The 25,484-nt window shown below is 41.8% G+C and overlaps 1 protein-coding gene across 1 annotated transcript; it reads left to right on the forward strand.

Moving 5' to 3' along the window:
* The first annotated feature begins 952 nt into the window (after nt 1-952).
* Nucleotides 953-24,490, forward strand: VPS4B (vacuolar protein sorting 4 homolog B). The gene is made up of 11 exons (XM_081918278.1): nt 953-1,204; nt 4,247-4,358; nt 4,814-4,964; nt 6,405-6,472; nt 8,010-8,129; nt 8,710-8,866; nt 10,705-10,853; nt 11,078-11,159; nt 13,325-13,544; nt 18,921-19,058; nt 22,404-24,490. The coding sequence occupies exons 1-11, from the start codon at nt 1,181-1,183 to the stop codon at nt 22,503-22,505; spliced, it is 1,323 nt and encodes a 440-aa protein (XP_081774404.1). The 5' UTR covers nt 953-1,180; the 3' UTR covers nt 22,506-24,490.
* Nucleotides 24,491-25,484: the final 994 nt, after the last annotated feature.

The raw sequence follows: 25,484 nt of genomic DNA on the forward strand, positions 1-25,484 counted from the left end.
TCTAAACTACTGAGCCTCTTGGACTTGCCAATCAGAAGGTTGCCCATTTATTTGTGATTCTTTGGCATTTGTTTTCCCATCTATCCTCTGCCACTATCTGTGCGAATATTTCTGATTGTAGTGTTATATATATCTGTATCTATATATATCCAGAAGCAGTATCTATGCCTCTTCAAGAATGCCAGCTATTCTTCTACAGTTCTCAATATCTCTTTGTGAACTGAGATTTTCAACCAACAAATATTAAAGACTGGAAATGTTTCTTTGTGTTGATGAGTTTGTCTTAAATTAGACCTAATGTATATATGAGATTACCCAGCAAAAACTCACACCTCTCATTGAGTTTGTATACATACTTAATGTACACATATTAAGAGGCTCGTTCTTATTAAGCTACATTGCTTAAGGCTTCCTGGATGCCCTGTGATCATATTATAAAGTGGCTGTGTTCTACGTCATAAACCAAGCACTGCTAGTTGATGTTTCTTTTTGTTTTCCAATGTATTTCTTTATCAATTAAAAAAAAATCCAAATTTTAATTCTGAAAGCGTGGCCTAGAAAAAAAAAATTGAGAACCACTGGCTTAGCATCTTGAGATCTAGATGCGTGTTAAAATTAAAATTAACGTGCTCATTGGGTTGGATCCCAAACAGCATCTGCCTTGTCATAACCAGGGTGGGGAGACGAAAAAAAACTCTCCTCTGTTGTGGACGAGCAACAGTTAAAACTATCGGCAACACAAGCCTAACCACGCCCACTCGAAGCAGGGAAGGCCCGCTGAAGTCAAAGTGTAACAGGCGCGGTGACGCTTGCCAGCACTACGACACCGCGCCGCGCATGCGTAGCAACGACTCCACCCGCCTCGCCTCGCCTCAACTTCCTCCTTCCGGCTTGGCGCCGTTCCTCGTCCTATTGGCCGTCGCGGGCGCACAGCCATGACGTCGACAGGGCGTCACGGAAGCGGAAGAACCCTTCGCTTCCTTTCTCCAGCCGGCTGTGGGATTCGCTTGCGGAAGTAGCGTGAGGGGTTTTTTTTTAATCGTCGTTTGGGGGCGGCTTCCTTGCGTAGCCGGTATACAGGCGAGAGGGGGGAGAAAAGCGCGACTTGTCAACCTAACTTTGTCCTCTCTCTCTCTCCGTCTCCCCGGGAAAAAACCGTCCCCGTCAGCCCCCGCCCATCATGGCGGCCACATCCAACCTGCAGGTGAGCACCTGGCGCGGGGGTTGTTGGGCGCGTGACGGGGAGCCGCGCCAGAATTCCGAAGTGTGTAGGGAAGGCGAGGCAGGGAGGGAGGGCGAGGGAAGGAGTCCTTTCGTGAGGCGGCTCACCTTGACTCGGGCTACATGGACGGCTGCCTCTTAACTGACAGGAGTCCCTGCCGCTCGAAAGGTTCTCGTAATGTCGAGGTTCCTACGAGAAAGAGAGACTCCGTATTTCCCTCCCTCTTGTGGGAACTAGCAGCAGGGGGAGGCGCCCCGCCTCGCCTCACCTGACCTGACCTGCCAGCGCCCCGGAAGCGTCCATCTCTCTCTCTCTCTCTCGGAGCTGTCAGGATGGTGGCTGGCTGCTGAGCTGCTTCGGCTTCGGCTTCACACAGCGAGTCGTGGAATTGAAAGGGACCCTGAGGATCATCTAGGCCAGAGCTTTCCAAAACTAATCGTGATTATTATTACAGTGGTACCTCGGGTTACATATGCTTCAGGTTACAGACTCGGCTAACCCAGAAATAGTACCTCCGGTTAAGAACTTTGCTTCAGGATGAGAACAGAAATTGTGCTCCGGCGGCGCAGCAGCAGCAGGATGCCCCATTAGCGAAAGTGGTGCTTCAGGTTAAGAACGGTTTCAGGTTAAGTACGGACCTCTGGAACGAATTAAATACTTAACCCGAGGTACCACTGTATTGCTTTTTTAAAATACCTTCATCATTTCGCGACGAAGCAGTTCAATTTGGCTAGCAAACCCAAGTTGAAACTAACCCCCTTTCCAGGAAGCGCTCGTGCGACGTGCCTGCATGCTGCAGCCAGCACACTTAACATATCGCAACACACAGTTTGGAAAGCTCTGATCTAGTCCAACCCCCTGCGGTGCAAGAATGCACAGCTGTCCCCATACAAGGATCGAACCAGCAGTATTGGCGTTATCAGCACCACACTGTAACTCAGCTGAGCTATCCAGACACCACCTTGGGAGAAGCACTGGGGTGCCTCTGGACATGTGCAGAATGCATTTCTGTTGCTGCAGAGGCTATTTTGTTAGTTTCTTTACTGGAATTGTAGTGTTGGAAGGGGCCGCAAGGGTCATCTTGCCCAGCTCCTTGCAGTGCAGGAATTTGTCACCCAATGTGGGGCTCAAACCCACAACCCTGAGATCTCATGCTCTACTGAGCTCAAGGTGGCATGTGATCTTCTCCCTCTCTCTTTTATACTCACAAGAACCCTGTGAGGTAGGTTAGGAGAATCACTGCTTAACCATGGTTTTAAGGCCTTGGTTATACAATCAAAGCTAGCTGGACAAATAATTTTTATCTGACAGGCAGAGCAATGCAATCCTATTTGCGTCCATCTCCATGTGTGTTGCATTGAACAGACATGACTACCTTGCTATGAAATGGTGTTGGTGTGACTCCCCTGGCACAGAGCTCCCCCTGCTACTTACTGACCGTGTGGGTAGAAGTCATGTCGGTGAAGAGCTTTGAGCAACACTTCTCAAGCCCCTGACAACTAGTTGAATGGTTGGCATTTGAGAAATACTGTGCACAGAGCTTAGGAAGCTTTTTGAACTATGTCCTCCACCTCAGTGGGTCAACTGTGGTAAGTGCCAATCACCAGATGCCAGATGCTTGACAGATGGTTGGTGCCATGCACTACAGATAAATCTCTGCAGATAAATATCTACAGATACTGCAGATAAATATCTGGACCACTTTGCTAAAAAGGTTCCTAACCCCCTGATGTAACCTCTGCTACCTGCCCCCTTGCATAATTTGCACATAATTTGTAGGTTTCACTTCTATTGTGCAATATCTCATATACTGCAGGAACTAGAGAGTAAATAAAATGCCATTTTGTCTTATTAAGTTCAATGGGTCGGCTCTGCTAGTTGGATTATTATTTTATTCTCTTTATTTATTAAATTTGTATACCGCCCTTATACCTGTAGGTCTTAGGGTGGTTCACAACACAAGTTAAAATATAAAAGCACAAAATACATAATACAAAATTAAAACAATTAACAACAGTAATGTATACAAACTAATAAAAATACACTCCCCAACAAAAGTTTCATGCAGTATCATGCTATATGTAAAGTTTCACTGGTCTCATATTTGTTTCTATTAGTATTGAGCAAATCATCTCCGTGAGATGCTTTTGGACACAGGAATGACTCCCAAGAGTGAATCTGTGGCTTTTAATTGTAATGTGATAACTGCTTAAATTGTACTGAATACAGGTAATTATCCACAGAACTGCAAAACTGGTTTGGAGCATCTAAGGGGGCTTTATTTCTCCTGTCCAATGTGGCAAAAAAAATTAGTTTTACCGTGGAGAGTTTCAAAAGCAGTGTGTAATATTGTAGGGTGAGGATCAACTGTATACTGTATAGGGGAGGGCGTCCCACTGTGAGCACACAGATCCTTGGGTTTGCTTACATTAGCCGACTGTGGGGATGTTCTTCAATATTTGAAATAAGTACTACTTGTGTGACAGTTAGGCATAGCACTAGAAATAAGATAAATGTCCTTGGATGTAAGTAAATGGTTAAATGCTTAAGCACTTGGGGGGGGGGGGGAGCCTTATTCAAGGTTTCTTACAATCCCCATAATGGATGAATGCAATATTAATAGTTGGCAGAGAAATAAATAAATGGGTAACAAAGTTTCTATTTTCATCTATTGTTTTAATTGGGAACAATTATAATAAAACACAGTCCTTGGCTTAGAGTTGATATAAAGTTGGACTCATTGTTTTTCTCGAAACAAACCATAATCTGAAGACTTATTTTTGGCCTACCTAGCAGGGAGAAGTGAAACGGAAGTGAGGTTCACAATACAGCATTAACCATGGCTTACTGTAGGATTCTAATCCAGCCAGTATAAAGCTTCTTGACTATTTGAAAATGAAGGTGTCATTTCAGCATATAATGCAGTCCTATTGTTTTCTTGCATTCCCATGTTACAAACACTTAGGGTTAACTTATTTAATTGTTTTCACCTTAATCGTGTTTCTTTCCTTTCCTTTTAAACAGAAAGCAATAGACCTTGCTAGCAAGGCAGCGCAAGAAGATAAAGCAGGAAACTTTGAGGAAGCCCTCCGCTTGTATCAACATGCTGTACAGTATTTTCTTCACGTTGTCAAATGTAAGAATTACTGCGCTAAGTATAAGTAGCTGAGATTTTTATGTTTTTAAACATTCCTTCACATTCTTGGAAATTATGCCAGTAGGTTCCAAATTACATGCCATGGTCTTGCTAATGACATTTTGATCATAAATTAAATCAGTTAATTGGGACTCAGAAAGGGAAATAGAGATCTTCTGGAAGACTGACCCATCAGTTTTATATAAATGGAAGGCTAATGACTGGTGATGATGTATTTGGAAACTGAACCTTTGCACTGAGAAAACTGAGTACAAAACTAGTCATACTAATTGCCTCAGAAGAGAATGCATTCTGTGCACTAAAATAAAAAGGAGCCCCTGGAGAGGGTAATTGTGACTATAACATTTTTTGTTATTTATAGGGAGGGAGGGGATGTCTAATTATGGTTTGTTGTTTTGCTTCAAGACGCAAAACAAAATACTTTTCATTCTCAGATGAAGCACAGGGTGACAAAGCAAAACAAAGCATCAGAGCAAAGTGTACGGAGTATCTAGACAGAGCGGAAAAGCTGAAAGAGTATTTGAAAAAGAAAGAAAAAGCTCCCCTCAAACCAGTCAAAGAATCTGGTCCAACTGATGAAAAAGGGTATGTTAGTTTCATGTACTACAACATTCTCCAAGTTTGCTTGTTTAGTATTTAATGCTTTCAGTGGTGGTGGAACAGTGCGTGGAAAATACCATATTTCAAGACCTGTGGCCCTACTGGTGATTTTATGACTTGGTTATCGCACATTCTATATTAGATCCTAAAAGCAGTAGAGTTAAATGATACGACATGGTATCTATTTTAAGCATCCATTCTTTCTTGGGATGAAACAGGAATGTCAGGAAGAAAATTATATTCAAATAGGTATCATTCAGCCCACTTCACTCACTACTTCCCCATTTTGAGGGCGGTGAAGCTCAAGGCTCATACTGGGTAGGGAGCTCCCTCAGGGACATAACTTTCAATGACTGTGTGGTCCTTTCCTGCAGCAGCAGTTTCTGTGCTGTAACCACAGACCTCCTTACTGAAAAGGAAGTGCATGGAAAAATTAAAGGACTTGCCTTCCACAGCATGTTGGCGATCAGGGGTTCCAAGGACTATTGTGTGCTGACACGTCCTATATTTCTTTTGCTCTAAGTTCTCTTTCATAAAACTGTTTTACAGCAAGATTCTATCTTGTGCGGGGGTTATGTTCGTGGGATGGCAATTATATGGAAAAATGTGTATACTCAAGCCATCATCTTGGAACTGTCCCTTTGTGAACATCCTTACCCTATCCAGAGCCATGTGCTGAGTGGGCCTTACCAGACTTTGGGATGCTGTCATGAGATCTTGTGGGGCCATCCAAGTTCCCATGAGGTCTCTTGAGACCCTCCTGGAGCCCAGTAAGCAAGTCTTAGAGCTTGAAAGCTCTTTCTGCAAAACAAGCTTTTTAAGCTGTCTGCCTTCCATGCATTTAACTTGTGTGAAATTCAGCCAGCTGACCTTCAGCCACATAAAGTTGAAACCGCAGGTGTTAAATGTGGATAAGTTATACAGTGGTACCTCGGGTTACAAACATCTCAGGTTACAAACACTTCAGGTTACAGACACTGCTATCTCAGAAGTAGTAGCTTGGGTTAAGAACTTTGCCCCAGGATGAGAACAGAAATCATGTGCTGGCAGCGGAAGGCCCCATTAGCTAAAGTGGTACCTCAGGTTAAGAACGGTTTCAGGTTCAGAACGGACCTCCGAAACGAATTAAGTTCGTAACCAGAGGTACCACTGTAATTGTATTACTTTTGAGTAATGGGAAATTACCATGAGCCAGGGTCGGACTAATAAGCTGCATAAGAAAAATCTTTTTTTGTAACATCCACCTACAAAAACACAACTATTCCCTTAATCTTTTGACAATTATATGCTTCCAAGTTTTTTGAAGTCCGAGTTTGCATGTTATGAGGATGGGTTTACAAATAATGTCACTTAAAGCAACAACAACTTGGCTGGAAGAGCCTGTCTTTTAGCTGTGCATTATTTTTTTCCTTATACCCAAATTAGGAATGATAGTGATGGGGAAGGAGAATCGGATGATCCTGAGAAAAAGAAGTTGCAGAATCAACTCCAAGGTAGCTTTACATCAAGCGCTTAATATCTTGAATAAAGTCTTTTTATCAAATGAACAGGGCAGAAGTTGCAAGATAGATAACTTGAAGCATCTAATTAATATCAGCCTAATAACTGGACAAACGTTAAAAGGGGGAGTGCAAATGTACCCCCTTTTTCCCTCCTAGCTGATTGCAGCCACTTTGTTCTCTTTCCCTCTGCTTCTCTGGTGCAATTGTCTTTTCTCTCTCCCTGCTTGATCCCAGACATTCAGGATTCTCTTGCAGAAGATACATAACTACATAGCTAATCAGATTGACTACTTAGCATTGCCACTGATGGTAAATGATACAGGCATGAGGCTCCAGGGCCGAGGGAGGTATCCCTGCTTTGCAGAGGCAATCCGTTCACATTCCCTTCCTTCTGTTATGCTGCAAGGACAGTGTCAGTACCAGTCTTTCGCCTGTAAGGGAGGATAGTGCTACCCATGCAGTACAGTTTGGTGAAGATACGGAGCTCAGCTCTGTATGGTTACGTTCCCTTGCACTGCACAATGTGCAGATACTTTCTTCTCTGTTCATTCCTCCCTCTTCCCAAAAGATCACCTGAAGGTCATGAGAGAGAGACTTTATGACCCGGCCACCCCAATCAAAATCATTCTACAGATCAAAGAAAATGTAAAAATTCAGATACCTTCAATTGTAGTCTGTTAAGTGAAATACTATAGTGCTGTTTTGTCCTAGGTTGAGAATAGGATAGTTTTGTCAGTGCCAGGATGTAAACTTCAGTTTTCCAAGTACTGGAGCCTTTGAAGAAGCTCTTCTGTAAACGTTAGACTAGAAATTATCAGTGCTCTACTTCAGTGGTGATACTGTTCTTTTTTGAAACTGGAAAAGAATGAGCCGTTTAAAATGATTTGATAATTTGAGGATCTCGCAGTGGAAATAATTTTAAAATATTTTAGTTGAACTATGATGCTTCTAGCTGCTGCCAATGTCTCACGTTAAATCGTTGTTCGATTTTATTCTAGTTACAGATAGGTAGCCATGTTGGTCTGCCATAGTCAAAACAAAAAAAATTCCTTCCAGTAAAGACCAACTAAGTTAGTTCTTGGTATGAGCTTTCGTGTGCATGCACACTTCTTCAGATACACTGAAACAGAAGTCACCAGACCCTTCTATATAGTGAGAAGGTGGGGAGGGGTATTACTCAGAAGGGTGGTGGGAATGGGTGATTGGCAGATAGCTGTGATGAGCCTGTTGACGACTCTTAACGACTGCAATAGGTCTTACAGGAAAAAGCAAGGGGTGAGAAGGTGAAAAATGGCTTTGTCATGTATAATGAGATAAGAATCCAATGTCTTTGTTCAGACCAGGTCTCTCCATGGTTTTAAGTTTGGTAATAAGTTGCAATTCAGCAGCTTCTCTTTCCAGTCTATTTCTGAAATTCCTTTGTAGTAGAACAGCTACTTTGAGATTTTATTCTGTTTATTTTTATTAATTGTCCATATATTGTAAGCTGCCTTGTGAGGATTTCAGTCTTAATAAATCAATTTCATAGGTGCTATTGTCATGGAGCGACCAAATGTCAAATGGAATGACGTTGCTGGGCTAGAAGGAGCGAAAGAAGCTCTCAAAGAAGCAGTAATATTGCCTATTAAATTTCCTCATCTTTTCACAGGTATTTCTTTATATATTGTCTTTCAGTTACAAAACCCTAAAATGTTTAGGCTGTAGGGCAAAGTACCCTGCTTGAACATCTGTGTACATGGGTGTCCTAATCTTTCAGCTGATCAGGAATAGTTGCTGCTGTCATACCAGTCTGAGCTGCTAGGGTGCACTTTATGCCACATTTGGGCATTCCTAGTCTGTTTGTATTTCCCTAGACAGGGAATCTGGTGCTGAGTTGATAGATGGGAGCCCTAGACTGAAGCAGAATGTAACATTTTCAACATGTAAAAAGGGTGCACCAGAATTAGTATCTTGTATTTATTTTTTTCTGGTACAATCCTGTGTGTAGCTGTTGGCAGGAATCTAATTTCCTGCTGACAATATCATATTTTATTCTGATAATTCCAAAAACATACATATGGAAGTAATTTATAAATGATAATAAAAGCAAGAAGTACCTCTCTTAATTATGTCACAAGTGATTATTTGCAGGGGTTGGGTGTTATTTTGTACCATAATCAATTCCAAATTGATGCTTTTTCTAATTACTCCCCCCCCCCCATGTTATATGTACACTTTATATTTCTTAGGGAAGAGAACCCCCTGGAGGGGCATCCTTCTGTTTGGACCCCCAGGAACAGGAAAATCCTACTTGGCAAAAGCTGTTGCGACAGAAGCTAACAATTCTACATTCTTCTCCGTATCTTCTTCTGACCTTGTCTCAAAATGGTTGGGAGAGAGTGAAAAGTAAGTATTAAAGCTATAAAGGGTGGAAGCTTCCAGTTCTTCAGGGATCGTGAACCCACATGCCAAGCCTTGATTTCTGTTCAAGTGACCCCTTTGCTCTTGTATGAGAACCAAGGGATAAGGTAACTGTAATTTGAGTATTCTAATAGGTGCTTTTCCTGTGTTATATAAAATATATTGTCTACTTTTACCTCCTGTAAAAGAAAAGCCTTTAACATTTTTCTAGGATGCTGCAATAGATGAATGTGGCTACCTATCAACAATCTCACAGGTTTCAAATTCTGTGTTTAATCCCCCCATGAAACGAAAAATTATGCAACTTGGAAAAAGTGTGTTTCTGCTCTGCTTGGAGAAACAGACTGAAGGGAAATGCATAAGAATGGAAGGAACTGATTGACTGGTCCTTTGAATGAGAGCTGTGTGGTTCTATAGGAAGTACCACCCTCTGCTTCCTAGTTTTTAAATTGCTCACTGGCACTCCTTGATACACTTCTCTGTGGGGTGTCTGGACCCAGTATGTCTGACTGGTTTAGAAAATGTAATATCGTTCCTGGGCTATTCATACGTAGTTCATGTATGAGACTTGGATATTAAAAAGTACCTTTATGAAATAAAGAGGGGGGGGTCCTGTTTTGTGGGGTTAGGAGAATAAGAAAGAAAAGAGGAAGAATTGGGGATTGAGGTATGTACCAAGACAAAATTGCTTCCTGCATAGTTGCCCATTCTAAGTGAATGAAGCCAGTTAAATTTCAGACAGACAGGTGCAGTGGTTTTAGGTTTTTTAAAGGGGATAACTATAACATTTTAACTTCTTAGTGTTACATTTGCAGGGCATTGCCTCTTCTGAATGAAGGAAGCACATCACATTTCAGATAGAAAAGTTCAGAAGTTTTATTCAAAAGGAGCCTTTAATATTTGAGGGTGAAGGAGTTTGCTTCTGCACCCCAACTTGGTGGTGCAATTTGTATGAAAATGGAATGCATTGCAGAAGCACCTGTATGCTAAATAACCTACAAAATTTCAGGATAAGTGCAGGAGTTAGGGAACTGTTAGAAAAATCAGTTGAGGGTTTGTTTGCTTTTTCCTGCTAAGATCATTCCCAAAGCACCGTTGTTGGAAATAAAGGTGGGATCTGGTCATTTGCTTGTTGGAAGCTAGCAATGTCAGTCAGAAAACTAAGCTCCCTCCCCCTGCCTGGCATTTTCTTTTTATGGAGAGCTTGGGAGGAGGAAACACAGCCATTTTTAACAGACAGTCTGGGATTGCATGCACCAAATCTATGAGTTAGATCTGAGTTTGCTTTTGAGGAAGATCTTCACCTTGGACAAAGCCTGAATAGCTATGCGGCAGCCTAGTTTGGTTCTAGATTTGATCTTTGTACAAAGTAGATGCATAGTGACAGTGAGGGACTGCAATAGCATTCAGGCATGTAGGCCTTCAGACTAACTCTCAGCTACATCATCTCGAAAGTGTAATAATCTGCTCTGCAATGTACTACCCTGTGTTTCATGTTTCTCTATACTATGACATCTAGAAATGTTGTTCTTCAGCTATATTGCAAAGAGTCCTGAAATTATAGTTACTGAGCAGTTGGATAATGGTTCTAATCAATGGAGAGATGACCAAGAACTAATAACTTTGCTGTTTAATTTCTCAAACTGTATGAAGCAACTGGATAAAAGGCAATTCGTATATGAAGTATATACACTTAGTTATACAGGATTCTAGTATCTCATCATCTATGGAAGATTAACAGCTAAGAACTTTACTGAATTTCGGAAAACAGGTGAAATACTGCCGTGTTGCTGTCCTGTAATGTAACTTAAATTGTTCCACAGGCTAGTGAAGAATCTGTTCCAGCTTGCAAGAGAAAACAAACCTTCAATTATCTTCATTGATGAAATAGATTCTCTCTGTGGCTCCAGAAGTGAAAATGAGAGTGAAGCTGCCAGACGAATTAAAACAGAGTTCTTAGTTCAGATGCAAGGTAAGATCATTTTCTTAGCATGGCTACTTAAAGTAATATGATGACTTATATAACATGATTGTCTGTGGCCAAGCATTCATTAGCTGACCTAGGAAGATCTGTGGAGATAAAAGTTTATGGTGTTTAAAATATGCCAAGTTCAGTGTTTCTCATTCTCTGTGCTATACATTGCTTAGAGGTTGTTATTATTATAGTCACTGATTAAATTCACCTGTTCTGATTAGGAGTTGGAACAGACAATGAAGGAATTTTGGTTCTGGGAGCTACTAACATACCTTGGGTTCTAGATTCTGCCATCAGAAGAAGGTAAGGTATAATAACATAAATAAATTCATTATTGTCCTGGTCAAAGTGACACTGCTTGCAGCTTAGTCAGGGTTGCAGGATTACTTGTCCACCTCTGGTATAGTAACACCTCTCTCCTGGTGCTGACAATGCACTGTAGCCCATGCATGTAGCAGTAGCAGTAATGAACACCACTTGCATCAGTATCAGAATATAGTGGGTGACAGAAAGCACTGGACAGTTTTGCTCCACTTTGAAGGCGTAAAATACCGTATTTTTCACTCCATAAGACACACTTTTTTCCTCCTAAAAAGTAAGGGGAAATGTGAGTGCGTCTTATGGAGCGACTGGTCTGCCCAGAGAGGGAGCCCCTTCTGTTCCTCCTCCCACTTTGCTGAAGGGGCGCTGCGCAGTTCTCCCTCTCTGCACAGTGCCTCTCCTGGCTTCTGCCTTAGCCGTGCGCAGCCTCTTCGGGCAGGGGGAGCCTTCATCCCGCTGCCCTGAAGAGGCTTAGCGCGGTTAACCCAGAAGCCAGAACAGCCACACGGTATCCCAGAAGCCAGATCCCTCTTGCTGTTCTGGCTTCCGGGATTCAGAATTTTTTTTTCTTGTTTTCCTCCTCCCAAAACTAGGTGCGCCTTATGGAGCAAAAATGCGGTACTTCAGTTAACCTACGATGGCACTAGTTGTTTATGTTGTTGCATAAACAACATAATTGTGTGGCCACATATTATTTAAATGCATTGGCGTGGTTCACACACCATGTTAAGCCAATGTGTGACTTGGCCCAAGTGTGTGGGCTCCAGGTGATGGAATTGCAGCCTTTTGCTCCCCCTCTCCCCTGGTCATTCTACTGCTGTGCTGAGCTTAGCCATGGCTTTGCCTACTGCGCTATCTGAACCCAGGCTCATGGTTTAGTTCTCTCCAGGCTAACTGTGAACTGTAATTAAGGATTGCCCTACCTTATGGTTCATCCAGGAGTGCTATAGCACGAACCTGAATTCAGACGACTCGCTAAATCAAGCCATGGCTTCATGCCAAAGCGGTACAAACAGAGAGATGCAAAATGGCCACAATCTCTTTCCTGGAAGCTTGCACATTGATACTAAGCCATGGTTCGGCTTAGTGTGATGTGGAAACCAGGCTGCTGTAAACAAAATGTTTCCTCATTATAAGATTATAATTAATTATAAGATCTTTGAGTAATCTTGTCAGAAGAATAAACAAGCCACAAGGATTACTTTGTACGGTGAACCTATTAGTTTGGCTTTGTTTACTAAAACTGGGAGCAAGCACTATACCCATGCATCCTCCGCTGTCAGTCTCTAAGCAGATTCCTGTTTCTGATATAATGCACAGATTGTTAAAAGAGACCAGGAGTGAAACATCAAAGCAGAGCGCAAGGGTATGCATGCTGTCTCAACCCTTGTGGCCAGATCATGCTTTATGAAGTCAGAACTACTGCATCCAATACATGCCTTAGTGTGTCCCTTAATGGAACAAACTAATATTGTATTGTGAAACATCTGCAATACTTCTTTAATCATCCATGCAATTTTTTTGCTTTAAGAACATGAAATATGTTGGCTATGATTTAGTGCATAAGCAGTTCTATAAATATGACGTACAGTGCACTTTTATGGAATTTTAAAACACAAGTTCCTGAATTTTATTCAAACAACCAGTAACTTTTAGTTATTTTATTATTTCTCTAGACCGTAGAAAATAATTTGGTCACGAGCGTGAAAAGAAATGGACAGCTCAAAAGGACCTGGATTCTAATACTTGCTTTTAAAACTCTCAGTCTGGGTGCTGTTAATGTTTCACAGCTTACGTTTCATGGCTGGATTTTTCAAAAACTGTAGTATAAAGATAGGGTTATAGTCAACTGTGTTTTACAGAGTAGACCCATTTAAATTAATAATTTCCTTTCTCCAGGAAACCCATTGTTTCCTCCCTAGTTGTGCTAGAAAAACAAACTTGAATTTGCATGAAATCTGTTATGGGCAGTGGTATTTTTCTAGGAAAAGAAATGCCGGAACTTACCATAAATGCCTCCCTTGTTCTTTTATAATGGCTGTGGCACCTGAGAGGTGCCATAACTGTGTTTCGGTAAGTCCTGTCTGGGAAAAAAACCCTGGTTATGGGTATGGATGACCATCACTGTTTGTGATTTTTCTAATAAGGTTTGAGAAGCGCATTTACATTCCCTTACCTGAGGATCATGCAAGAGCTGCAATGTTCAAGCTTCACCTTGGGACCACTCAGAACACCTTGACTGAATCAGATTATCGAGAGCTGGGGAAGCGAACCGATGGCTACTCAGGCGCCGACATAAGCATAATAGTACGAGACGCCCTAATGCAGCCGGTTAGGAAAGTTCAGTCGGCCACACACTTTAAAAAAGTGAGTAACTGGAACTTCTAAATTCTTCTTCTGCATGCTCATCAGAGGTCAACAGGAGGTTGTTTTCAGGACTCAACTGCAGGGTTTTGTCCCAGGTCACGTGTGGTGTCTCTGTAATGCAGCACAAAGTTTAAGGGGGAAGCCTCCTGCACCTCTCGACTTGCAGCTGGGGAAGAAAGGGCGGAAAACAAAACACAACTCCAAACTGTTCATAACAAGGTGCCGACTTTGGTGCCTGCAGGTGCTCTGGCAAACCAACGCATCTCTCCGTTCCAGTTACAAGCCAACAAGGAGAAAGTACGGCACAGGTATATCAGCTTGCTCGGCCTTTTCACTCAGATTCTCTGAGCCCCCATTGTGTAGAGGGAAGCCCATATACCTGTGCCTTCTCCAGTGGTGAGCTGAAAACAGGAGGTATAAGCATGGTACTGCTCTGTCTTTGTACACACAGTTGGCAAGGGCAGAGCCAAAACAAATCCCAGGCTTCAGCAGAACTCTTGTGCCTCATTGATCCAACAGGAAAATGCCCACACCTGCAGGAAAGCTGTTGAGGAGAGAGCCAACACCATATCTTGGTTCTTGCTATTCCCTACCAGTGTCTTTACAGTCATCTTTAAATACTATGGTTTAAAATTTTACTTGATGGTTGCAGTGCAGGTACTGTATATGAGGAAAGTGTCATCCCTGTCTATTTGTCTGTATCTTCTCCTATTTCATAAGCTGTATATATATTTTAAAAGTGATCCTTGTTTTGCATAAAACATCTATCCCAAATTTTCCAGAAGTCCTAGGATACCTTTTAAAACAACAACAGTGCTTACACACAAATGTCCTTTCCTATTATAGTTCATCACATTTGGTTTAAAAGGGCTGCAAGTCATAACATGATACCAGATTCTGCCTGAAATTCTACATACTTGAGAATGTAGACAACCAGCTGTCTGTCCCAGAAAGGAGAATCATGAATATTGGTACTAAGCACTGTGCAGAGAAAGGGGCTCCTTTTTTTTTTTAAAGTGATGTTATCTTGGGCAAATGCTTTCTAAAATCTGGCTTGTTTGTTTAAAAATATATAAACATGTTTTCCGTATTTGGATTATATACATCAAAAAATTCTGAAAGTTATAAAGGTGGGCAGCAGAAAAAGAACTTTACTAGCAGGTCTTCTTGGCAAAGCATCAGAAGCTTATATACAGTTGAGTTCTGATTGCCAAGTAAATTTACTGTTTTCTAGTGGCGCTGTGGGTTAAACCACAGAGCCTAGGACTTGCCGATCAGAAGGTCGGTGGTTCGAATCCCCGCGATGGGGTGAGCTCCCGTTACTCGGTCCCAGCTCCTGCCAACCTAGCAGTTCGAAAGCACGTCAAAGTACAAGTAGATAAATAGGTACCGCTCCAGCCTGAAGGTAAACGGCATTTCCGTGTGCTGCTCTGGTTCGCCAGAAGTGGCTTAGTCATGCTGGCCACATGACCCGGAAGCTGTACGCCAGCTCCCTCGGCCAAGAAAGCGAGATGAGCACCGCAACCCCAGAGTCAGTCACGACTGGACCTAATGGTCAGGGGTCTTTTTACCTTTACCTTATAGCTCTCCGCAGAATCGATTTGGTAGTTGTTCAAATATATCCTGAGAATGCCCCATCACAAGAACGTAACAAGCAGGACAGGATGTGCTGGTTATGATACTAAACCAAGTTTATTTCTCTCATGTGCTGCATAGCATTAATGCTTTTCTTCCTGCCTGGTATGACTTGGTCTGCCAGAAAATCCACAGAACGTTGCTAGCCAAGCTTTTGGGGAAGTACAGTGGTACCTCAGGTTAGATACGCTTCAGGTTACAGACTCCGCTAACCCAGAAATATTACCTTGGGTTAAGAACTTTGCTTCCTCAAGATGGCGGCGCGTGCAGACGCTGCGGCTGAGAGCTCCCTGGAGGGGAGTCAGGGTTTGTTAGGACGAATGATTTATAGTCGATACGAAATGCTGTTGTACAGGGACAGAAGTAGCAGCAGATACAGATGTAGAAACTGTGCTGTGTGGGAGCAGCTACGGGCGTGCGAGATTCCAGAAATCATAAATCATCGGGGTTGGAGGAGGAGGAGGAGAAGAAGAAGAGAGCGGAAGCAGAAGAGAGGCTGTAGAGCAGTGTTTCCCAACCTTGGGTCTCCAGCTGCTGTTGGACTACAATTCCCATCATCCCTGACCATTGGTCTTGCTAGCAAGGGATGATGGGAGTTGTAGTCCAAAAACAGCTGGAGACCCAAGGTTGGGAAACACTGCTGTAGAGGACAAGGTCAAATGAAAGAGAGAAGGAAGATAAGGAAACAACGATGTAAACTACATCTTCCAAGTATCTTTTACGCTAATGTGAGATTATTGGCAAATAAACTTGATGAATGGAGGCTTCGTGTAGGAGTGGAGGAAGACATCCGGATTGTTGTGTGCTGATACTCACAGAGACATGGTTAAATTCAGCTATTCCAGACACAGCTGTTGAATTACAAGGTTTTACAATGTACCGGTGGGACAGGACACAGGATTCTGGCAAGAAACAAGTGGGGGGGGGTGTAAATCAAAACTGGTGTACGGACTCTGTCAAGTTGGATACCTACTGTTCTCCGGATGTGGAATTTCTGACAATTAAATGCAGACCTTTCTATCTTCCCCGGGAATTTACAACAGCGGTGTTAACAGTGGTGTACATAGCACCAACTGCAAATGCATGCAGGGCCATGAGTAGTATGCATGAAAACATCAATGCTAAATTGAGTAGATACCCGGAGGCGGTGCACATTATTGCGGGGGACTTCAATCACACAGATGTGAGGGTAGTACTCCCAAAATTCCATCAGCACATTGAGTGTGAAACAAGGGAGAAAATACTCTTGACAAGGTGTATACAAACATTAGACGGGCATATGAGGTCAATACCTTGGCACACCTCGGTAGTTCAGATCATGTGTCCCTGCTTCTGACACCAGTATACACACCCCTCAGGAAACAAGGCCAGATACAAACACGGATAGTTACAGTGTGGCCTGAGGGAGCCTCTCAGCAACTGCAGGACTGTTTCCAGGAGACCGACTGGAATATCTTCGACCATCAAGATCTAGAAACTTATAGTACAGAGGAAAAATTGAGGACCATCTCAGAAATCATAATACGAGACAAATGTGGCAGGGACTCCAACATCTGACTGGTTATAAATCAAGGAATTCATCAGTGGTAGAGAGTACTGCTTCCTTGTGTGGGAGAGTTGAATACCTTCTTTGCCCGATTTGAGGTGACACCAACAGTGACTCCAACAGGGATGCCAGAGCTATTGGCATCACTACCTACAGGAAATGCTGCCAGGGTGGAAGAGGGAGAAGTGAGGCGAATATTAAAGGAGGTAAACACGAGGAAGGCTATGGGCCCAGGTGGGGTGGCTGGCAGGGTGCTAAGAGATTGTTTGGACCAACTGGCAGGAATATTTACAAAGATTTTTAACCAGTCTCTGGCCCAAGCCACTGTTCCACCCTGTCTGAAATTATACCCCTGCCAAAAACATCAAAGATAGACAGTCTGAATGATTTTCACCCTGTGGCGTTGACACCCATTATAATGAAATGTTTTGAAAAACTGGTGAGGAAGCGCATTTTATCTTGTCTGCCAGGGCGACTTGACCCTTACCAGTTTGCGTACAAGGCAAAGAGATCCACAGAGGATGCTGTGGCAATGGCTTTACATGCTGTCCTGACTCATTTGGAGAAGCAAGGGAACTACGCGAGACTGTTATTTGTAGACTTTAGTTCTGCATTTAATACTATTCTTCCGCATAGATTGGTGCCCAAATTATTAGACCTGGGACTTCCACCATGTTTGTGCAGATGGATATTAGATACTTTCTATCAAACCGTTCCCAAAGGGTCAGGTTGGGTTCCCACGTCTCTGCGGATCTCATCACGAATACGGGGACGCCGCAGGGGTGCGTGTTGAGCCCGCTTTTATATACGCTCTATACAGCTGACTGTGCCCCCAAATACCCCAGTAATAAGATCATTAAGTTCGCAAATGATACAACGGTGGTTGGTTTAATTACTGCTGGAGAGGGGGAGGCGGCCTATAGGAAGGAAGTTGTGCAGTTGGGGGAGTGGTGCAGGAAAAACAAGTTACTCCTTAACTTAAAGAAAACAAAAGAGATCATTGTGGGCTTTAGGAAATGTAAATTGAATATTCAGCCACTTATTATTGAGGGGAAGTGCGTGGAACAGGTCTCGATGTTTCAATTTCTGGGAATGGAGTTGAGAGACGAAAACCTGGGGAGAGAACAGCAAAGACCTGGTGAAGAGAGCACAGCAGAGGTTATATTTTCTGAGAATCTTCCAGAAAAACAATCTCTCAAAGGACCTGTTGATGGCATTTTACCATTGCACTGTGGAGAGCGTACTAACTTATGGTCTGTGTGTGTGGTTTGGGAACTGCACGGCCAGGGAAAGAACAATGCTATCCAGGGTTGTAAAGACTGCAGAGAAAATTATTGGGTGCACTCTTTCCACCTTAGATCAAATATATGCTGCCAGGTGCCATAAGAAAGCGGCAGAGATAGCACATGATAGTACGCACCCCGGAAATTATCTCCTTCAGCTTCTGCCTTCTGGAAGAAGGTATAGGGTTATAAAGGCCAGGACTAGCCACCTGAGAAACAGTTTCTACGCTAATGCAATTCTGGTTCTAAACGCAGCATAAGGAGTCTCTGTAGTAAAGTGTATTTTAAAATGGGGTTTTAGAGTTTTTAGGGGTTTTTGAATGTTTTATGTAGTTTTGCGGTAGTTTTATGTAGTTTTTCAATTTCATTGTTCCGCAAGGGACAATGACAATAAAGATATCGTAATCAGGATGAGAACAGAAATCGTGCTCTGGCGGTGCAGTGACAGCACGAGGCCCCATTAGCTAAAGTGGTGCTTCAGGTTAAGAACAGTTTCAGGTTAAGAACAGACCTCCAGAACGAATTAAGTTCTTAACCCGAGGTACCACTGTATGTCAATAGCCAAGTCTAAAGAAGTACATAGTGCTATTCTTAAGGCACACTATAAGTACAGGTGCAACCCTGCCTTTCCATAGATGTGGGTCTAAAACTTGGCGAAGTAAACAGGGAAAATAAGCTTAATTATGCCACATAATTACATCTGTGGGTACTCTTGTTCTTTCAAGCTTGTTATAAAGTCACATTGCCTTTGGCACGGGATGCCACTTATGTCCTAGATTCACAAAACAAAACATCCTTGTCCATTTGTTTCCTGTTAAAGATAAACAGGTATGCCTTTTACCATTGACCTTGTTTGACAGAACCTCCAAATGCATTTACTCCTGCAACTGAGAAATTTTGCTTCTTCCAAAGGTGAAAGGACCATCACTGTCTGATCCAAACGTTCAAGTAGATCTGTTCACTCCATGTTCTCCGGGAGAACCAAGTGCCATTGAAATGACGTGGATGGATGTGCCAGGGGATAAACTACTGGAGCCTGTTGTTGCAATGGTTAGTCTTTGTTTTGCTCTGGATGTTTTTGCCTAGCTCTGCCAGAGGTCACAGCCTTATAATTAAACCAGTGTCCTATTTCCTGGGCTTACTGAATACCTGATATAATTCCAATGGCTTACTCAATTGCTCACAAGAGAGAGATGTCCCTTCTTCCTGCAACTTCTCTCCAATCAAAAAAGCTCCTCCCTATTGTGCTTTGCCATCCTGGAAGGTATCGTGAAAGAATTCTGAGAGTGTGCCCTTGCATGCATTCCTGTCCTAAACCTTCCTGCACTAGCTGATATTCTTTATGTGGACCCTTCTTGCTTTGTGCATCAAATGCTTAGGATGTGGTTGTTCCTCATAAAGATGATAAAGGTGAAGGGTTTCAGTATCTCCTCACTGCCTTGCAGTAAATACTTGGAAAATGACACTCAATATAAGTTGTGTAGAATTATATATACAGTGGTGCCTCGCAAGACAAAATTAATCTGTTCCACGAGTCTCTTCGTCTTGCGGTTTTTTCGTCTTGCGAAGCACGGCTATTAGCGGCTTAGCGGCTATTAACGGCTTAGCGGCTATTAACGGCGTAGCAGCTATTAACGGCTTAGCGGCTATTAACGGCTTAGCAGCTTTAAGAAAAAGGAAACAAACTCGCAAGAACTCGCAAGACGTTACGTCTTGTGAAGCAAGCCCATAGGGAAAATCGTCTTGCGAAGCGACGCAAAAACCGAAAAACCCTTTCGTCTTGCGCGTTTTTTGTTTTGCGAGGCATTCGTCTTGCGGGGCACCACTGTAAATGGTTTGCTGCTTTCCTCTGAAAGCACCACTATTACAAAAACATACCTACTATTGTCGTGAAAGTTCCAGACTGGATGTGGTTTATGCAGAGTGACAAAGTTGAGTATATTGATTGAAGAAGGTGGTGAGTGCGCTAGAATGGGAGATGTGAACTATTTATTAGATATTTTATAAAATTATTGCATTCAGTATACAAAACAACTGCATATAATTTTATATTTGATCAACCCTGCTGCCTCCTCCCCCTTGCCAGTGTAAGACCGTGAAGAAGTACATCCCAAAATCAGTTCAAGTGCTTTATTTTACATAATTAGAATCAACAAAACCGAAAACCTACAGCTCCCCACTCTGGAGCTTTTTTCACCGTTGAAATAAATATCAGTTCCCACACAATAACAGGAGACATTTCTATAAATAAATTTGAAGTTTAGTTTAAGCCCCAATACCCCTTCCACCACATTATTAAGGGTATTATTCATTTGTGGTAGTACAAAATTAAAACCGCTTGTACACAAATAATATTGTCTAAGGCTGAAAGGAAATATCTAATTTGGGTGTGCCCTGTGGATTTGTGCCTTCTTTCTGTATCATAAAACTGACGTTGAAAGTATCCTCCTCCAGTTTCAAAAACAGTTTGCCATGAGATATAATTAACAAACTTTACCCTATGAAAATACAGGATGAAAAACAATTAGTCATTAGTTGTGGCTCTTGACTGCAATATTTTGTTGTCAAGTTATTCTTAAGTGATATGGAGTAGCAACATCATAATAACAATCAAACATTTAATATTAGGACAGCCACCTTATTGACCTGGTTTTCCATTAATGGTAAGCCAGACAATGGCTTACTGCAAACAAGCAAGCATGCTGGTTTTATTGTTATCATTGCTTTCTTTGCTGCGAATTATTTTGTATTGTGAATTTTATTGTTACCAATCTTTTACTGCCATTTTTGTCAGGGAATGTAGGGAATAAATGGAAATCTGATGAACTGCAAATGAGTTAAAAAAGTAAAGGCTCTAAAAGTTGCTTGCTGCTTCTAAGTATCTGTGAAGTTTTTGCATTTTCTTTCAACTCTAGCATAAAAGTTACATCCCGTATGGGGCTCACTGACAAAAATCCATGTGCCCAACAAGCTTTGTAATTTCTCTTGAGTCTTTCGTTCTCAAAAGAGGAAGGCTTGCAAGTATTTTTGAATAATGACTTCATTACATCAAAGTCTGCTTCCCACAACCTATCCAGTGGTCAAGGGAAATGAAAGCTTGTTTATGCCCATAACACATAATTTGCTCTCATTTTCCTTCCTAAACCTTTGCTCAGCGGGCAGGCATATGGTGGATATTGTTTCCGGGATTATACCCTTTAACAAGTCTAAACTTGCTGGTGGTCCCTTTTTTTGGAAAAATCTCATGGTTCCACCTGGTACTTTAGCCATCCAAATAGTAATGAATTCTCTAACAAATCTGTGTATGTTGTGTTTACGAAAGGGTTTGTTATGTCCGTTTAAAAAATAACAAAGAACATCCTTAGGAGATAAATATAAAAATACGGTGAATGGGGGTCAGGGTGAACACCTTAACCTACATTGTTGCCTACCCATGAGGCTTCAATATTCATTGGGTATAAATAGTTATATCACCTGGAGGATCAAAACTTAATAACTTGCCCTGTACTTTAATGTGGGTTCCTAACAATTACAGGCTTCAAAAGGCAAATGCATGCTGATTCTGCAGGTGAGTGATGGTGGAATTGTCGTGATTCTGTCATGTCAAGAATTGGTGTGGCCTAGTAGCTATGGGACAGAGCTGGTACCTGGGTTGCCGCAGCCATGAATTTGTTAGGTCAGCACATACCCTTAGCCCTTTGGCAATATGAGGACAATACTGATCTGCTTTACATGATTGCTCTAATGTTTGTTATATACATTAAATTCTTTGAATAATGAAGTTGTTAAATACTGAATGGATATGAACAATCTGTTCTCATATCTGTTCCCAAGCCTTGGAGTGTGCGAGGAAGTGTTCATTCACTTTCTTACCATTATGTTGTCATTTCGCAAAGCCCAGAAGTCATTCTGCGAACACTTTTCATAAACGCTTATTCAGGATTAGATTAGATTTGATTGATTATCAATTTATTTACCTTCCTTCATCCAAGGATCACAGGGTGATTTACATTAAACATGCTTCTGAGTAAACATGCGTAGGATCGTGTTGTCAATCAGTAATTGACATGCATGGGTCTACCTGTAATTTAAAGTAGGTGTGGTGACATAGATTTCCTGGTCTCAAGTATCATGGTTGCTTAATAATATTGGTTAGCTTCCATCTTTGTCACATGAATGATTGGTAAAATATATGTAGAAATGTGTTGGGTCTTCTGTATCTTCATGGCTGCTTCTGTATCTTCATGGCTGCTTCTTATATTTCCCCCCTCTATTGTGTAATTGAGCTGTGAAGTTGGCAAATGTATGTTGGTGACTTTTCTTTTTAATTGCACGTAGTTTGTTTACATGGAGAAATATTTGGCTCTTGACTGTTTGCTTTTCTCTATGTGGCAGGCGGATATGCTGAGGTCATTAGCCAGCACAAAGCCCACTGTGAATGAACATGACCTGGAAAAACTAAAGAAGTTCACAGAAGATTTTGGACAGGAAGGCTAATCCAAAGACCATTGAGACCCTAAATTTCTTTATTTGGAATTCTTGCCTCTTTATTGCCAATAAATGAATTGCGCCTTCCTTCCTTTCCATACGAACTGATGAGCCATTTGCAAGGACCCTTGAGCTTTTATATTATCACTTTCCAGAAATATCTATTAAATGTCTTCTTCTGAGAGCATGATACTGGGATCTTGTGGCGAAGAAGAAGGAAAACGTGGTGAAAACACTTTAACATGTAACAGCCCCTTTAGCTATTGCAGTTTTTTAAGTTTGGATTTCAGGTAATTTATACTAGTCCTAGTTTATCAATATTATAAAACTCCTATAGACCAAAAACAGGGATGGGGTATTTGTGATATTCCAAATGTCATAGAACTCTCAGCTTTCCTCAGATCTGGCCAATATTGGCAGTGGTCAGGAATGATTGAAGTTGTGGTTCAACTATATCTGAGGGTTACAGGTTCCCCACCCCAGCCTAAAAAAAAAAAAACACAAGTTGGGCAGAAGACACATTGATGGCCTGGTGTTTTCAGCGTCAGTCAATTTTGTCTTCAAATAAATTGTCCATTTGAAATTATGCAGCATTTGGTAATATATGTAGTTACATGGGAGTTGATTATAAAGAATAGCGAAAGAAATTGGGGTTGGGAAGTGAGAAAGAAGAACTTGCATTTTTAAAAAGGCCAGTACTTAACTGAGCGTAATGTTGAACTGGTACTTTGTCTTTTGTTTTCTGCTGTGTGGTATTCAGACATTGCCTTAAAAGCAGCAAGCATTGTTTTTAACACCAATAGACACCTGTCACTGTGCAACCTACCAGAAAATAGCTTAATAAATAAATAAATATATTGGAGGAACATTTCCTCCCCCCTCCCGTTTTCATGGAACGTTTCTGTTGGGTAAGAATCCATGGACAACCCTGCAGACCAAATTTTAGCAAGCCATTCATTGAGGGAAGGATAATTCTGGACTCATTTGCAAAGAAACTTTGGGGCCAAGTAGGGAACGGCGTTGCAAACCTCTCTGAGGTGCCAAGGGAAGTTGGTCTTGTTCAGAGTCTACCTACAAATGTCTAGCTTATTAGTTCAATAACTATATTGGGAATGGGTTGACATTTCTTTAAACACAGTATAGGGGTAGTGCATATGGGTTCCCCGCCTCCCAAGGCCTTTGCTAAGAATTATTCATCTTAGAGAAGTGCCTGAATGTAACTTACAACACTGCGGTCACAGCACTGAGTTGTGCCTTGTAAGTTTGCCCCTGTTGTAGACAAGTGATAATCAATAATGTAACACATTGCATTATTGTTAATAGAATTGTACCTTGTAGATGCTTTGTGCTTTACAAGATTTCTGAGTTTATTAAGTACTGTATGGTTACTCTCATGAGATTTGGTTTTGTTTTTCTGTACATATTCTGTGTACTTTCTGAAATCATAGGACTGGTGGAAATTTGCTTATGAGTGAAGTAAAAAGTTGCAATACAACACTAGCTTATGTTTCTTTAGTTTTTTTTCCCTTTTGGGCAGCTTTATATGTTAAAATATTTGTTACATTAATTTTTGAATATGCTCAGAAATACAATTCAAATGATATTCTGAAATCTACTCAAAGACATTTTTGAGAACACATCTTTGAAACTGCACTTTACTTTTTATAGTTCTATATTGCAGTGCTCATTTTTCATTTATTGACAAACATTTTTCAGAGCACTGAACTCTTTACTGTCCTATGCATTGTGTAGACCCAGCATCTTCCATACCTACTTTCTTACTGCTTGCTTCTACTGCCTGCTGCATTATATCTGCTTTCAAAATCAAGTGGATTTGAGACTTGGTTTTGACATGTTGAGCTTCACTTTGTGTTCATGTTATGATGTTTGCACTCTTAGAACATTTGGCACTTATATCATGGAGACCGTAGGTCATCAGTCAAAGCTCTTCTGTAACGGTTTAAAATCCAAAATAAAATAATGTTCATGTTCTGGTTCCATTTGCTTGAATAACTATTTGTTAGGGGTTTTGCAGCAATTACCAATTTCTGCAACATTTTAGTTAGGTAATTCCCAAAAGATGGTTTACGGAGAATGAAATCCAAAATCTTCTTACACCTGCAGTATTAAAGGTAAAGGTACCCCTGACCCTTAGGTCCAGTCACGGACGACTCTGGGGTTGTGGCACTCATCTCACTCTATAGGCCGAGGAACCGACGTTTGTCCGCAGACAGCTTCTGGGTCATGTGGCCAGCATGACTAAGCCGCTTCTGGCTAACCAGAGCAGCGCACGGAAACGCTGTTTACCTTCCCGCCGGAGCAATACCTATTTATCTACTTGCACTTGACGTGCTTTCGAACTGCTATGTGGGCAGGAGCTGAGACCGAACAACGGGAGCTCACCCTGTCACGGGGATTCCTGCAGTATTAGAATAGTATTAATTCCTTCAATTTAAGGTGGTGAACTGATTTGCTGCCATTATCACCATGTTTTAAAAGTAATTTGACTATTCCTTCTTTCAAGGAGGAAAATCACAGTTCCAGATAAAGTATTGCCTGAAAAGTATATTGGAGGGGAGGGACATGGGTGGAGCTGTGGTCTAAACCACAGAGCCTAGGGCTTGCCAATCAGAAGGTCGGTGGTTCGAATCCCCGTGACGGGGTGAGCGCCCCTGCTGCAACCCCAGAGTCGTCCACAACTGGACCTAATGGTCAGGGGTACCTTTACCTTTATATTGGAGGGGAGCTTTCATTCCAGAGGTCCATCATTCCAGAGGTCCGTTCTTAACCCGAAACCGTTTTTAACCTGAGGCGCACTTTTACTAATGGGGCCTCCCGCTGCCACCACCACATGATTTCCATTCTCATCCTGGGGAAAAGTTCTCAACCCGAGGTACTACTTCCGGGTTAGCGGAGTTTGTAACCCGAAGCATTTGTAACCCAAGGTACCAATGTATTTTCATTAATTTGGTATTACCACATATGGGA

This window comes from Podarcis melisellensis (assembly GCF_964234715.1).
Source record: "Podarcis melisellensis genome assembly, chromosome: 7".
Taxonomy (NCBI): Eukaryota; Metazoa; Chordata; class Lepidosauria; order Squamata; family Lacertidae; genus Podarcis; species Podarcis melisellensis.